Source organism: Stegastes partitus, unplaced genomic scaffold (genome assembly GCF_000690725.1).
Source record: "Stegastes partitus isolate 25-593 unplaced genomic scaffold, Stegastes_partitus-1.0.2 Scaffold928, whole genome shotgun sequence".
Lineage (NCBI taxonomy): Eukaryota > Metazoa > Chordata > Actinopteri > Pomacentridae > Stegastes > Stegastes partitus.
Window position 1 is genome coordinate 121,984 of NW_007578659.1, and position 17,014 is coordinate 138,997.

A 17,014-nucleotide genomic window follows, 5' to 3' on the forward strand; every position below is an offset into this window, starting at 1 on the left:
AACTTGTGACCACTCGCACGAGAGAGTTGAGAAAAAAAAAAAATCAGGACAGAGAAATATGAGCACCATTTTTTGGCATCTCCGCATCCTTCTTTGGTGACCAGGAGTAAGAAAGGTGGTGGGAGGGACGAAGAGGAGCTGATATAGTGTTTTAGCACTGGACATGGAACGCACAGGGTGAGGAGGAGGAGAAGAAGAAGAAGAAGAAGAGCAGTGTGGCGTCGTAAAGGCTCTTCCAGCGAGCAGTAAGGCCGAGGTGAGTAAGTCCAGTTGGAGAGGGTCCGTGTTGAACAGTAGCTCTGTCGGCCAGGGAAGGAAAAATCCGTGGCAACATTTTACGAGCACCAGCTATCAGTTTGAGTCATAAGCAGTCTCAGATAAAAAGAAAAATCATTTATATATATATATTTTATACATACACTTGTACAAAAAGAAAGAAAAAAAAATCCCTGATGTGTTTACTCGTGTTTAAAAGTTTTTCTTTATTGAGGTTTGAAAAGGGGCATCGTGTCAGTGACTCCAGCCCATGAGGTGGCTGACACGGGCTTTCTCTGTCATGCGGCGTACCCTTCCTGAGCGGGACATGCCCAGGTTGAGGGGGTCGTCCTTCGACCCATGGCCATCATCCTCTGAGTCGTCTTTGTACAGAACTGTCCTGCGGCCCTGGTTACGTGTGTTGACCCGCCGAGACTTGCACTGGTTGCCTCTCGAATTGTTAGCTGCTGCAGCTCCTCTCTGCACCTCATTTGATTCTTCATCCTCCTCATCCTCTTCATCCTCCTCCTCCTCCTCTTCAGGCTCCTCCTCTTCCTCAGGCTCCTCCTCTTCCTCCTCCTCCTCTTCTTCATGTTTTACATCCACCTGCGGTTGCTGCTGCTGCTGCTGCTGCTCCTCCTCCTCTTCCTCCTCCTCTTCTTCTTCTTCTTCTTCTTCATCCTCCTCCTCTGCCTCCTCTTCATCTTCCTCCTCTTCCTCTTCCTCCTCCTCCTCCTCCTCCTGTACAGGCAGCTGCACTCGTGCTCTTTTCGGTCTCTGTGCCATATCCTCTCCTCCTTTGTGTTTCCTTTTCCCTGAGGCCGCCACCTTACCTTTAGCTGAGAGCCGTACTGACAGGCAGGGAGCTTTGCTGTAGTCGTGATCTCCCCCCTCCACGTACTTCTCCATCTCAGAATCAGAGCTGTTCTCACTGTCAGACGACGAGGAGGAAGAGGAGGATGAAGACGAGGAGGATGACTCTGACGAAGAGCTGTTGGATCCAGATGCCTCTTCGTCATCGTCAGACTGTGGCGAGTCTCGCCCGTGGCGCTGTCTGGAGCCATTACTTAGATGCAAGTTACGCTGGTGCCCTGATGCAACACAAGAATACGATGATTCATTTCTGCACCTTAACTTTAATGTCACACTGAAAGAGAAAACGTTGACACATTTCCTGTAGGATGCAACGCTTGTGATACCTGACTTCTTCACTGGAGTCGCTTGGCTGCGGGTCACCCGGAGTGGCCCTTGATTTCTGCTCTCGTCGCTTGTCCCTGAACTTGGGGAAGAAGGCTGGATGTCGTCTTCCTCTGCTACACTGCTGCTTTGCTGAGCTGAAGAGACAACACGGTGTAATTAGCAATCAGAACTGTAATCACATTGGAAGATGCTGGAGGCCTCGATTATTGAAGATTTCAATGCAAGTCAGGTAAATAAATATAAGTCAGTCCCCAAACAGTGGTAAGAGTTCGCAGTTACTTTTGCAGAGGACTTGCTTACCTTTTAAATTGCAGGACCTAAAGGCCAATTCAAGTTCTGTGTTTCACTGCGTGCTGACCAATGCAGACAACAGAAACACATGCAGTTCTACTTATACAACAACACACATGCTAAAGGTCTGCTATGCTGACGGTTGCATCACCTCTTGATAGAACTCAGAAACACACACAGGACTCCCGCAGATGTTTCTGAAAAGCAGTGACTTTGCACTTTTTTTTTAGGCTACAGCAGCTAGATAGAGATCGGATCATGGCACTGTGTCAGAGGAGCACAGTGGGCGGACATAGCACAAGAGATGTGGAGAATCTGGAACCTCTCACTGTTCATTAAAAGCATGTACAAATCAAAGCACCTTGAAAATCTGGCAGCGACAACTTCAATTACAACTCTTTTAATGATGAATTATAAACGCGTGGATAACGGAGCGTATCCTCACTCAGTTGCTCCTCAAAACAAGCATTTGTTTTGAGCTCCACTGTTTTCCTTTCAGTCTGCATCTGTGTGGCCATAAAGTGCAGAAGAGTCTGTGTGGACCCTCACAGACTTAGGAAGACGCTGAAATGTACATAAACTTGCTGACACAGACATGCAGGAAGCATGAATCGGCCTTAATGCCAGCATGTTAAAATGCTCACAGCAACGGTGCGATCATGCAAATGTTTTGTCGGTATGATAATTATATTTTCTATCCTATGCAATAGGATGCCAACATTTGTAAATTAGAACTTAACACAAAGACCAGTTGTCTGGTGGAACTTTGAATAGTTTTGAATGAATAGAAATCTTGAACTGATGTGGTTGCTGCAGGGAAGTTAAGCAAGCAATCTATAAATGTTAATTAAAGTTGGTAGCAGATGACACTCTTCTCATTCTAGACAATGGAGAAAAGAAAGTTTGAAAAAGGCTGAAATCAGCTTCAAACTGTGCAGCAGTAAATACACTCATATCTGTTTCAAATGACTTGTTGCACGTGTTTGCAGCACTGTTACCATCTGTTGCACGTATTTTGATCCCAGTGACATGTAAGGACTGGTACAACTGTTAGAAAGTAACTCTCACAGAATAATGACTAAGTTAAGGCCATTTGAGCTCTGGAAGAGAAATGATAGATGCACTATAAAATCAGCATCATCCCTGGTATCAGGTGTTAAAATGAAATCTCAGCATCCAACCAAAAAGATTTCCGTTTGTTCAAAGCTAATCACAGTACCATCAACCAGAGCAGGTGATGCCTGTTTACAGCTTAGTTTTAAAATATTAAAATAAATAAGCTTAAGTATCTTTCCTGTTTTCCTATGTACATTTCAAAAGCACTGCATTTTATGTCTTCACCTTCCAGTCGGCATCATGATATGAGCAGCTGTTATAACGTGAATTTCTCTAAAAAAGAATCCAATACTGTGTATCCCTAATAATCATATCTCCAAATCTAACAGTTTACAGCAGGAAATTGTAAAAGAAAAAGGTCTATAAAACACAGTAAGACCATATAAGAGTGCAGTCTTACCCTGATATGATCTATGAGAGCGACTCTTTGTTGAGGTCTGGGATTTTTTTGGCTTTGACACCTTCCCTGACTTGTGCTTCCCTTTAGAGCTGGACATGAAAAACAGAAAAGAAAAGCAACACGTCAGGATAATTAAACAACTGTAATACCTTCTTAGACCAGCACTTGGGCTTGAAATCAAGGAGAAAACAAGAGAAGCCATATTTTCAGTATTTCTGAAGCGGTTTAGTTGAGCAGATAATTTATTGATAAAGTGTAGAGGTTTGTGAATGAGGCTCAGTACCTGCTGGATGGACTGTTCGGCGGGGAGCTGCCTCCGTTGTGCAATCTGTCCCTGTAGCTGAGTCTCTGACGAGTCCGCCGCTCATTTTGAATGGCAGATTTGTGGTCAGACATGATGGAGATGATGTGTTTTTCAAAGAAGGCCGACAAGCTGAGGGTCATGGTGTAGATCTAAAGAAAGAAAAGAAAGAAAGTCCAATAATAGAATAGAAATACTAAACTATTACTTTCTCAGACTTTTATTAGCTATAATTAAAATACGTTTATAGTGTAATGTTATTTTTAATCTCAGAGAAGCTGCTTTACCTGTGACTTTTTGTTAGGCGTGTATGCTTTTGAGTTGCTGAATATGAGGCGGATGTCTTTGGCAAACTCCACTGGATTTTCATAGTTTCCTGCGACCAGCGTCTCGGACACTGTACCCAGATCCATGGGAGTGTCAATGATGTCTCGATAGTCCTGAACAAAAACAAGGGAGAGAGTAGAAATGTTAAAGTTCTTAGAAATTCACAGGAATCTGACTTCTTCTTTTACACCTATAACAAGCATTTCTAACGTTACTCCAAGTTATGTGGATTTACAATTTTATTCGGAGGTTGTTCTAGATTGTCTTACCGGATACTCAAAGAGATCCACAGGCTGTCTGAATGGTTCTGAATCTGGAGAAACTATCATCCGGCGCAGCAGCTCCCGACACTGAGCCCGCCATGCTTTCGCATCCAAAGCCACGCCACGCTTCTTAGAGTTTGGGTCGGCTCCCTGAAAGAGAGAGAAAATGGAATTCAGCTACTACTAATGGAGCTGCTGTCTGTGATTTTCAATTTTGTACCACGTCTGGCTCTCATTACCCGATGTCCTGTAGATGTCCCTGGAGTGTCTGAGTCCACGTCTAAGTCAACCTGCACAGGAGCACATACAAATCCAGATGACGATTTCAATGAAAACGATAATCTAATGCAAAAGAAGTTACTGTAATGTAAAAACACTTATATATTTAACAAAACCCAATAGTCTCACCTCAATTTCTTCTCCGCTGCTGACCTCAGATTTCAGTCTGTGATACAGATCCAAGATGTCTGTGCAGCTCTGGTCCCTGAAGAAGAAAAGGAGCCAAGAAATCAGCCACATGTGTAGGAGTACTGTTACTCCAATAATAAAACATTAACGAGTTGGCTATAACACAAGAAGTACAGCATGAAGTCTGTGGAGTCTTACCCAATGTAATGGAGGAGAACATCTGTCACCACCTTGGCAGCTGCTACAATGGGGCTTTGGGGTTCGTTGAAGGTGCGGGCGTTGTGTTCGATGTAACGCACCTCCCACATTAATGCAGAGATCCGCCTGCGGGCAGAGGAGGATGTCAGCACTCAGAAGTCAACGCATAAGGACTTTAAAATCAGAGTGAAGGAAAAACTGTGACCCTGCGTCAAGTGACGCGTGCTGCTTCACCTGTAAAAGCGATTCTCCAGTCGTTTGCGGATGGTGCTTAGATCGGTGGGGTAAGCCACTACAGTGCAGTACAGAGGGTAGTCCCGCAGGTTTACGGGTGACGAGAACGCCTTGGCTACATCTGCGGACGGACGCAAATAACATCAAACATAGCAAAGGTGAACAAGGTCAGAGTTTTCTTGGAACAGACATGATCGACCTTTCGGCGGCCTACCTAGTGTGAGAAGCTGGTCGATGCCATTCATGACTCTTTCGCAGTCTTCGTCTCGTGTGTGAGCCCCCCACTCTCCTTCCTGAGGCGTGTAGAGCAGAGCCTTCAACTCCTCTTCTGCCACTGACACCCCATCACCAACCTGGTCTGGCAACGCAGCTGATGGAGCCGCAAAAACAGTCGTTAGTTACCGGTTTAAAACATACTCAAAGAAAAAAAATATGAAAGAAAATATCGGCTGCAATACTTTTCTAGGTAGTTCAAGGTCATACGTCTAGAAAAATGTCCCTTAGTTCAATCTCAAGCATGGAATGCAATAGAAACAAAATCATTGATGCTTAAGTGACAAAATGTTTCTGTCATTCTCACTGCATTTAAAATTGCCCCATGAGTATGTCAGAAAAAGGTCACTTGAAAAGGAGTAGCGAGAAGGTTCAAATCTTCAGGTGTGGTCTAAAGTCTTGTGAGCAGAAGGTTTCCAGCTGTTAAGTGTTCAAGAACATTAAAATGGTAACTATTATGACCAGGATAAGGTCTCTAAATGCTAAAATAATAAGGTGCACTGTCTTAAAAACACAGAGATTTTTTTTCCTTTACTTGGAAAACTGGACTATCTGCACATCTTTTCTGTAGACCTCTCATTTACTTCATGGTGATTTCCAATGATGCAATGAAAGTGAAGAGTAGATAATATATTTTTGTTCCTTTTTCCTTTAGGTTGCAGTTTTCAATCCTGATTCACAACCCCTGTTGCTGGGAGTATGTGTACTGCTCTATTTTCCAGTTATGAATCTTTACAAAGGACTAACAGGATGCCATGTATCACTACAAAACACCATTTTTGGAGTAAAATCTTACGACATATATTTGGTCCGGTTTCATTAGAAATGTGAAATTATTCCGTAATTATATTCAGTTGTATTGTTTACTTTTTTGTTTGTGTCCTTCTTTTACATTTTGCCTGCACTCTGACAAACCACTACATTGAAAACAGCTCTGCAGGTACATTTCTGATATTACATGACTGACCTTCCTCAGGAATAGGCTCCATGTCCCAGGGACTCATTCTCTCCCGTTCACCATTATCCCACCTGATGAAACAAAAACATGTTAATTTGTAATTAAATCACACTGTGTATGAGATTATACACGCTTATCTGATTGAACTATGACACATGACATGGTATTAACAGACAGCACTGTTGATGCATTGTGTTGGACCAGAATACTTCAGCAGCTGCAAATTCTGTCAGGAAACAGACGTACTTCACTGCATAGCACTGAAACAGGCTATCTGGATACTCTAGCTGCAGCGGCTCCTGATCCTCCACAGATCCAAACCACCAGGCGTCGTCAATGATGCTGCGGAACCTCAAACCTGAAGGGAGGATCAAATGGAAGTTAAGGACAGACCACAGCAATGATTATGAGTGGTAAACACGCTATATCTAAAGACTCGACTCACCTGGCTGCCAGTTGTGCTCTTTAGCCTCGTTGTAAAATTGTTGCAGTACCAGAAAATCTATGACATCCGGCATGTCATGATACCTTGGGAGTGTGGGAATGAAAAAGTGATGAAATACACTATACAGGAAGTGTCAGTCATTGATTAGGTAATATATGTTGAAAATAAATGCTCACTTTAAGGAGAAAGAGTCATTGGTCATCTTCCCTGAGACTGGGTCCAAGAAAGCCAGTTTTAAGCAGCAGAGGGTGGGAGGTCCCACTTCATACTTAATTCCAACCACCTTTACAGATTCCTGGTCCTAAAGGAGGCAGAACAGACAAGACAAGACACAAGATCAATGCATGCTCACTACAATTGTTTGTTAGTCAGCGGTGCTTATTTGGGCCATTCTGCACACTGCATGATGAATTTAGATTCAGGATCCTTGCCACATTCTTTGACCCGTCTGCTCTGCAAGTTGGTCTCATCCAAAATAAACACCAATAGATTATGACGCACTGTGAACAAAAGAGTTTGAAGAGGGTTTTTAGAGGTCTGCCAATTTTTTCTCTTGGCCAACTGCAGTGCAAAGTGGGCATGGCCATCTGGTTACCAGTTTCAGCAAGTTGCAAAAACTGGCTGCAGTTTTCAGATTCTCCAAACACCTTATGCTCTAATGGAGCATGTAAGAGCCAGTACACAGCGAAAGCTTTGAAATAAAACTGTCCCTTACCCTGAGGTTGAGTCTGTTCCACGGCTGTTTCTGAGGGTTGATGCTGTAGGCCTTGGCCCTGCGAACAGCCCGGACGTACGCCTGATGGCCTTGTTTGAAGTAGATAAGCTGCAGCAGGACGGAAGAATTAAGATTAAAATGTGTATAATGTAATATATCTTTCTGCTCGATGTCAGAGTGACAGTCTTACTTACTTCATCTCCCATTTGGGGAACGAAAGGAGAACGGCGAGGAATGGTCTCCATTATCCATGACGTTGGCAGCCACTCCTCTGCATCAAGTCCACCCAGAGACGATGGGGGTTTCTGAACATATTTGAATTGTTAGATGTTTAGGTTCAGACTTCCTCCTGTACTGTGCAATCAGGCTACGTCAAGACAGCAACTAAAACCTGCTAAACTAACGTTTTCCATGAAGATATGCTTTTACTGTGACTACTGGAGCTGTGGGTCATGTTAACTCACCTGTTTGGTCTCCTTGGGCTTCTTCTTTTTCTCATTTTCCTTCTTCTTTGCCTCCTTGGCCTCGTCACCACCTTCCTCCTCCTCAGAGCTGCTGTAATCTGGGGGCTGTGCAGGCCTCCTGGTCGGACGTTTCGGTGGCTGAAGGTTGATCCCAGCATCAGCTGTCCAGTCAGAATACTCACTGGAGGAGTCGCTGAGAATCGAAGAGGGATGCTGTTAGCTGGGTAATAAGAGCTACATCTTGAAAACAGTGCTCAAAGGCAAAGATATTTACCTGGAGCTGCTTTCACTCTGCCACTGAGTTTCGCCATCAGAGGAGGCGTCGGTTTGCTCCACCTGTTCTGTTGCCTGAAAAGACAAACAGCATCTTGGTTATCAAAAAATAATTAACTGATATTTCCGAGAAGTGATTCTACAGCACGTGTAACATTGCTGCTCATGCTCAACGAAATCCTGCAGGTCATGTTTGGATATGTACAGTAGAAAGATGGAACATACTTCTCTGTCACTGTCTGAGTCCATCTGGCTGCCAGAGTTACGTCGGTTGCTGGAGTTTCGACTCCTGTTTCTGGGACGGCGGACTTGAGCCGAGCGGGTCTGATAGGCGTGGCGCTGCTGCTTTTTCTTGGTCGGCCGCAGGGAGCGCAGGCGTGAAGCCAGTGGATCGCTCTGCAAAGTGTGAAAAGTGGGTGGAAAATGAGAACAGCAGGAATGAATGTATATACATAAGATTTCTGACTTGTGAAAACAACTACAACGGCAAAATAGTGCACCTTGGGTGTGCAGGTTACTGGTTTCTTCCTCCTCTCTGCGTTGTACAGAGAACATTCCATGTCGCCTTTGGCTTGTCGGCATTCCTCCAAAACTCTAAAAATATAAATCAATCATAAAATAAAGACTATTTCTAAATGAATGCCTCTAAAAATCTAAATCATTTCAAGTGAGGTCCTTAAAACGAATGCATTTCCTCCATCTGTTTACCTGAATATCCCGTGTGGCACTTCACTGACCATCACTCTGCGGCTCCAGGCCAGCAGGTCCCTTTCAGTGGCCACTTGACTACGAAGGGCGTTATGCTGCATCTGCCACACCCCATCCACCTGCCCACTTCTGCGAGGTGCAACAGTTGGAGAGGAAGGTACCGCCTCTGCTGCATCGCCAGCTAAAAATAAGGATACATTCATTTGTCATGGTTGATTGGGAAATATGCCATCTTTGGAAGACCAGAATTTTACTTACAACAATTATATAAAAAATGCAAACTCTCGCTGTTTTGACAATACATCTCAGAACTACATGAATAATTTAAAAGGGGCCACATGGTGAAAATCCCCTTTTTTTAAATTGTGTTTTGTGCTTGTTATAAAGTGGTGTAAAAGAAAAGCTGTAAAGATATGAAGATGTTTACTTCTGCTTTTCCTCCACAACTAATTAGCCTCTCAGTTTTCCGAGCCAGTAAGAATTCGACCCAGGTGCTAAGTAACACCTGACTAACCAATAGTCGTCCAGCTCAAATTGCAGTGTGCTGTCAATCAGACACAGACATCGTGTTTGTTCTCAGAACAGCCCTAAAACCAGGGGTTACACAGTCATTGTTAACTGAACTATCGTTGCAGTGTTTGGAACTGAAACACTGAAAAACACATTTTGGGTCCATGTGAAATGTTATGGTGGGCTTGACTCGTCAAAGACATACTATTTATCACAGAGAAAGGTCTCTTTAAAATGTGCTTACATAATGTTGAGTCAAACATACCCTCTTCCCCTTCAGCCTGCTGTTCTGCGTTCTGACGCTCATCTTGCTCATTCTGCAACTGTCTGATGAGATTGTCCAATAGGCTTTCTCCGTTTTCTGCCGTTTGCTGGCCAAGTACCTGCTCAACCAACTCTCCATCACCTAAGCAACAAAGAGGCAGATCATGGGTCAAACACTGTGAGTCATGGTTCCTAAGCTGAAACTCTTTCTGAATGGTATGAGTAACAAGCGGGCATTTTACTGTTTGCCATGTATCCTAGCTGAGGAACGAGCTGCTCCTCCTTGCAGTTCTCTCTGCCCGGCACCAGGCGCTGGTAGTGAGGAGGATGAGGATTTCCATCAACGTCCACCAGGAATGGTGGGGGCATGAGGTGAGGGGCCTGCTGTGTCTGCTCATCCAGGACGAAGTTGTTGGAGTCACGAATAAGAGGTCGATAGTCCGTGTGGAAGAACATCTGGTCAGGAATCTGGAGGGCAACAAGAGTGGTCGCATTAATCAGTGAGGTTAAAGGAGCATGTTACAATATAGTGTTTGTGTCAGGGTTTATTAAAAGCTGTCCCTGCTCTCAGTAAGACAGAACATTGATTCAAGTTCACTGTAGAATCAGAAATGCAATCTACTGTCAAACTATTTATTCTGAGTGCTCCTTCAAAAAAAGGACAAAAAAAGGTAAATACATTTCAACCAACAGTTACATGCTGTTACCTTCTCATATGGTCTGCTGCAGCCAAAGCCAAAGATGAGCAAATGGCCATGTGAGTCAGTGCAGGCGAAATGCTGCCCATCAGCTGAGAACTTGCAGTCAAAAATAGCACCATGGCCTTGGCCCTCAATCTGGAAACAGACATTATAATATGAACTTAATTATAGTGTCAAACAAAAACCAAACACAACTGGTGGGTGATGCTCACTGCTGATCAATTACCATGTTGAAAAAATTGCGGATCTTGGCTCCTTTCATCAGATCCCACATGTAAATGTTGCCGTCATGGCCGGCGGATAACATGATGCGGGAGTCAAATGGGTGAGCTTCCAGCACAAACACCTCGTCATCGTGACCCTTGACGAGAGAACAAACATTCAGGGTGGTCAGATTGTCAGTTTTTTTAATTCTGAAGCTGCACAGCAGAAGTTCCAATGTCAGCCACTCACAGACAAAACATGCAGCAGCTGTCCAGATGTTGCGCTCCACACTTTGAGCAGGTAGTTTGACACTGCTGTGATTACGGTGCTATCCACACGATCCCACGCCACCATGGTCACCACCAGCTTGGCTTTATCATCCCCATTGGCAACAGTACTCCTAAAAGGGAAATATCCCACCAGACATGAGAAACTAAGCAACAGAAATAGCATTGTGAAACAGCGTGTTGTCTATACTGTTTTCTCTCTTACCCAGGCAACCTTGCAGCCATGTCCAAAGTGATGCTCTTCCACTCTTGTTGCTGGTAATGCCAGATCCTGGCTGTGCCGTCTCGACTGCCACTCACAAACCTTAGGCTGGACACGACACGACACGTGCAAATGTCAGAGGCTTGAACCACACAAAAAACAGTCAGAAGTCCACATAGATCTCAGCAAACATACTCACCTGTCACTGTTATTGCTAAACTGGACGACGACAACTTTATCCTACAAAAACAGAAAATATACAAAAGATTGAAGTTACTGGGACTTCAAATTAGGCTGAAACAGTAAAACAGGGTGGACAAACAATGATGCAGGTGCTTCGTATTGTTTCTTACCGAGTGAGAATCCATCTCAGAGACCTTCATGGGAGTATCAGCGCCAAGGTAGTAGACCCTGATCATGTGATCCGTTCCTCCGGTAGCCATGAACATGCCACCTATTAATAGTGAACAGAATGACAAGGAAGTGAGAAGAACACATTCATTTTACAATAATATCCACATTAGCAGTGCTGTGTTGCAGCAGTATTAATAATTATTTAAAAATTCACATTAGCATCATGTTAATAATCAAGCTGCAGTAATTGTCTGGTTTGTATTTGGTGATTTTTTAAAAAAGAAAACAGTGGTTTTGATATCACAATTTTAAGATTTGATTTGGTTGTTTTCCAATGATGTGTGATGACACGTCCCAGATGAGTAGTTCAAGGGCTTTTGAAAAGTTACAAATCTTGTGACTTTTTCTGTTTTCATAGTTTCTGGGTGTACAAAAAAAGCACATACGCAAATGGTTAAGTAGTTGGTGACCTGAGTTTGTTCTGCTGGTCACATCAGCTTAGTAAATGATAAAGTGATACCTGAAAAACACTTACCACTGCTGAAAGAGGAAGTAGAGACTTGTACTCCAGGCCGTGAACGCTCGACAAACTTGACCGGTTGATCACTGAGGAAAAGGATGAACACAAAACCAATGGTTATTTTCATGAAAAAGAAGAACAGTACAACTGAAAGGCTACATCAAATGTCTCAATACTTACTGAAATTTCATGCTGAGTGAGTTCCACTTCCAAAAACACACCATGCCGTCTGCACCAGTTGAGGCCAGGTATCGCATTGTCCCTTTGACTGCAGGACAAAACTGTGAGGAGAAAGAGTCAGTGTTGGTTAGCAAGGACTGACCAGTCTTTCACTCTGAACCCTAAGCAGTTTCTGAGCATTTTTTGCACCGGTCACGTTTTTAGACACTGTGAAGTTATTTAATGTGAGTCTCATTAAGTCTTTGGAAACAGCACCACCATGGCTGGAAGTGGACAGAACTTAAAAATGTCTTCTGTGCCGTATGACACACTGATGGAGTCATAAATTGAATTTCCCTTCTGGGATAAATAAAGTATTTTTCATTTCATTCATTTCATAAATCATTACATACAAAAAAAATAAAGCTAAATTACGTTATTTGTTTTATGAAAACTGAAAAACAAAACAAACAAACATAAAAACACCTTCAGTTCAGCTAAAAAGTCCATAATTTTTTGTCTTTTCAACTGTTGTTTACACTGAATCACCAGTCACTTCATAGTTATGCTGAGGAACGCAGAATTTTTAGTTTTAAAAAAATCTGGTTAGAACTGAGGCTTTCAAAGAATTTTTAAACGAAACATGTAGAATAAAGTCACTTTGACAAAGATCATGAGTTTAAACTGACAATTATTTCTGTTTTTACAGTTTGTGCTCTGATAAATGGTGTAATTTTGGCAATTTTATAAAGATGATATGCCTTTCAAACATTTTGGGGTTAATGTATCACAACAGCAGAAAACAGCTAATTAAAGTTGGGACAATGCAGAACAAGAGCAGAAAATTAAGACAGTCCAATCAATACAAGATCTCAACTGAGATGATTTTGCTTTTAAAAAGTTATTATCTGTGTCATTTTAACTCGCCACTTTGGATATTTTTAAAAAGCATTAGAAAAACCTTCCAAACAAAGATTAACTCTGAACCTGTTTAAATTTTTCATGTGTATCACCTGTATGGATGTGATGGAGGCAGCATGAGCCTGCAGAACAGTGATGGGCGCACAGGTGCGTAGGCACCATACTCTGATGACTTTGTCACAGCTGGCCGAGGCAATGAGACTGTTCTCGTGGTTGACAGCAATGTCACAAATCTCTGCTGAGTGGCCGCGGAGTGTTGCCAGGAGCCGGCCATCATCTGTGGCCCAGATTTTCACCAGGCAGTCATCAGAACCCTAAACAACATCAGACAAATACAAAGAAATGAGAGAATTTCATGGTGAGCTCCCAGCGATGGAAGAGTGTTCAACGGTGATCTCCACAAAACTGTTAACGAAAAGGCTTCTGAGTTCAAGATCATCATCGTCATGTGTGCACAAATACAATGACTGAACAAAAAAAAAATACATTTTTTTGTTACAAACAAAAGCAGTAGTCTATAGTAAATAAAACATGTACCATATGTGATTCTAGGGGCATTTCAAAATTCTGTCCTCAGCAGTTGGTCATAAGATGAACAACATGTGACAACTTCATTTCTGCTGATGAAAAGATGCCCAATTTGCAGAATACTTTTCCTAGCTTTGACATGACACCTGAGAATGTAACAACTGAGCTACATTACATAAAGCTGTGTTGCAGTAATCACTGGACCCAGACATCATCACTCACCGTAAATATCCGACGACCGGTGCGGTCAAAGGCTACACAATAGACTGAAGAGAGGTGGCCGAGGATACGTTTGTGTATCTTCATGTACTGGTAGGTGGAAGACGGCAGAGCCTGGCCAAAACGAGCCGTACCTGTGGCCTGGCGAGCACCCATGATCGACACTTGATATAAAAACACACAAGGATAATTAGTAGAGGCAACAGACTGCAACAGAAAACTTACCCACCAGGTGCTCTGGGTCACAATAGGCTCAAATTAACTAAAAGAAAAGGTTTCACCCACCGACATTAGCAGGAGTTCCATTGCTGACTGGAGGTTCTGGCGGACGTCCTCGGTGGAGTGCAGCAACAGCTGAGCCCCTGCACACTTTGTGGCTACAACCTAAGTTACACAATAAGCGAGTTAAAAATGATTACAAAAAATGAATGATTAATGATTTTTACCAAGCAAACACTATAAATCAAACAGTTACAATATTAGTGGTGTGACGACATGTCTACGAACACAGACAGAACAAAACAACAGTGGATGGAAGGAAAAGACTCACTTTTAGTGGTACGAAGCAACGACTGTCTTCCTAGACCCAGGAGTGTTTGGACTCCAGGAACACTAGGTGGGATCTCCTTCTCTATAAGAGGGCCTATCCGCTGACAAACACGGAGCAGATAGTCTGCAGGAATGTGCTGGTTCAAATTCACCTAGACAAGCCACAGATAACTATTACAAAGTAATACAACAACTATATGAACAGCATTTAATGACAAACACCCAAACATTATCATCTTGTTTGCATTCATAAAGATTTAAAACTTAAAAAAAATAATAAAGAGGACCCCATCTTTGTAAAGTAGATTAAGCAGCCAGTGTTAATTACAAACAGCATTGCAATCGAAACTGACCAAAACCAGATTGTTGTGACAGTTTTATGACAATCATCATGTCACGTGTAGACAAAATATAAACATTTTGGTAAAGACGGCTTTAATTATTACATTTGTTTTAGAACTGGAACATGTAAGTGCACCGATTTACACATGAAAAAATTGTCAGTGGTTTCTGGTGGACAAACGTTACAACAGAGACAGTTTAAAAATGACAAACATATTTTAACAGGCCGTTTCACACTATAATTTCTCTATTGGCAGACATACTAGCACAAATGCAATGGCTAATATTGTCATACTCTATGTTACTGTAAAGAAAAGTTCTTTGTGACTGCAAAAATTTCACTCCCATCTTCACATACTATAAAGGAGAGATATTGAGGAAATATATAATTGCCATTTTTCTGACAGATACTACAGTTTGATTCGTGATATAATCTTTAAAAACAGTTTTTTGAAAAAAGTGACAGTTAAATTTTGCAGATTAAACTATAACTGTTATGTGCTTTACATATATTATATATTGCAATCTTTACAATTTGCATGGTCTTAAATTGCATTTTCAGTTTGAAATGAGTTAATTGTTCAGCACTACAGTCAAGCTGCTGGTTGCCTATAAAACTTATTTTTATGCGTCTACAAATTTGATCTGGAACACTACATGCGTAACAAGCAATTTAAACTAAACACTGCATTGCAAAAACCACCATTCTGACTTGTTGTAATTCTAGACAACCATAACATTAGTTGTTTGTTTCCTCCTCTCACACAGGTCATATAGGGACAACATACTGAGCAGTGCATTTTTGACTCACAATATCCCAAATGTAACAGAAAATACTAAAATATTTCCAAATAATTTTGTTTGTTTACTTGTGTATTACACTTAAGTATGTTTAAGGATAATACTTTAATGTTTTCAATTTATGCAACTTTGTTTTTCTGCTATACTGGTTCAAGAGACATGTTCTTAATATTCGTTTTTGCCTTACTTCACATATCTAACAGCTATATTTACAAGAAACTAAAATTATGGGACAAAATTCAAACAACGGAGCAGTCACTCACAACAATCAACTTCTTTAAACATTACTTAGTCAATTTTACTTTGTTTCCTGTTCATACTTGCTAGTCAGTGTAATTTGCAGAACGGTTTTGTTATGCAGATAGTTGAAAAACAATCTAAAGAGACGGAGGGTAGAGATAAAGAAACGGGAGGGACATAAAAGCTCACATCCAATCAAAAGAGACGTTTGTGACTCTTCCGGTTCGCTCGCAACGAAACCGTGATTTGATTGGCTCCAAGAGAAGACTGGCAGCTCTCTGGATGTGTTTCAGCCTATCAATACCCGCGCTTTTCTCCCTGCTCCGCCTACTAGCACACAATAGCAAAGCCTGTATATAGTTATTTATCAACAGGCCTGTACTAATATAGATGTTTAAATGCATTCTAAAAAACATAAACACATTTCCACCGCCTTGTTTAGAGTATTTAGTGTAATTAAAACGGAGACATAAATCAAGAGGCGATTGTCGAATAAAAAATAAGTAAAACGACTCATTTGATTAAAAAGTTAATATTGATAATTCACACTCACCCAGTCTTGAAAGGTGCGTTTGTATTTCTCCCCGTCCCAACTCCATCGTTGCGGGACCAACTAAAGTTTAAAAAAAACAAGCTATTAGAGATAACAAAAGTGCTAGGCTCGTCCCGTCTGGGAAACGCGCTCCTTTATCTAACACCGGCCAAAAATACTGAAAAGTTTCCCGAAATAGCGGCAAGATAGGCAGCACAACGGAAACCACACATGAGAATAAACAGAGAAAGGTCCAGCTGAACGTACCTCATACTCCTCCAGCTCCTCGACCAGAATCTAACAACAGACACACACACAGTTAGCCTAACATGCTAGCACGGCTACCAATTTAGACGACCGGTATGAGTTATTACTTCGCTTATTGTCGGTTGTTACCTGTGCTGCTTTTTTACAGGGTCCAGACTGGAGAAATCTGGCAATGAGGTAATACAGTTCTGAAAAGAAAGAAATGTTGTATTAGCTTGGCACTAACTGGTGCCGCTATTGAGCCGAGCTAACGTTAGCTAGCTTTGAGCTGCAGTCGCTCACTTAGCTCCGCTAGCCGAAGCACAGCTGCAAACTGTGTCAGTGCAAAAATGTTTAGTCGCGAATCGACAGGACGCTCAACACTCACCAGCTTCGGTTTGTGAACACTGTTCTCTTGCCATCACTTGATAAGACGGGCGACATTAAGACAAACTGATGTTTTAGCCTGCTCGTTAGCCGCCGGCTAGCTAACAGTAGCTAGATGTGTGTAGCTAAACAGGCTAGTGAATGGCCTCCTCCTTCTCGAGTTGTTCCCAGACCACCTGGTGCTTTGTATCAGCGCCCTCCAGTGAAACAATGCAATAC

At 42.2% G+C, this 17,014-nt stretch overlaps 1 protein-coding gene across 1 annotated transcript; it reads right to left on the reverse strand.

The window, feature by feature from the left end:
- Nucleotides 1-48: 48 nt before the first annotated feature.
- brwd3 (bromodomain and WD repeat domain containing 3) lies at nt 49-17,014 on the reverse strand. Its single transcript, XM_008293990.1, has 40 exons — nt 16,797-17,014; nt 16,559-16,617; nt 16,430-16,459; nt 16,184-16,243; nt 14,249-14,399; nt 13,984-14,082; nt 13,702-13,862; nt 13,044-13,265; nt 12,052-12,152; nt 11,887-11,957; nt 11,351-11,451; nt 11,197-11,237; nt 11,001-11,105; nt 10,758-10,908; nt 10,531-10,665; nt 10,311-10,439; nt 9,846-10,071; nt 9,605-9,745; nt 8,830-9,010; nt 8,622-8,715; nt 8,347-8,517; nt 8,123-8,196; nt 7,849-8,041; nt 7,579-7,689; nt 7,385-7,492; nt 6,846-6,970; nt 6,670-6,752; nt 6,471-6,582; nt 6,234-6,295; nt 5,208-5,363; nt 4,994-5,114; nt 4,760-4,885; nt 4,562-4,637; nt 4,393-4,443; nt 4,160-4,303; nt 3,851-4,003; nt 3,546-3,715; nt 3,263-3,351; nt 1,455-1,589; nt 49-1,346 (listed from the first exon to the last, which is right to left on the reverse strand). The coding sequence occupies exons 1-40, from the start codon at nt 16,828-16,830 to the stop codon at nt 511-513; spliced, it is 5,388 nt and encodes a 1,795-aa protein (XP_008292212.1). The 5' UTR covers nt 16,831-17,014; the 3' UTR covers nt 49-510.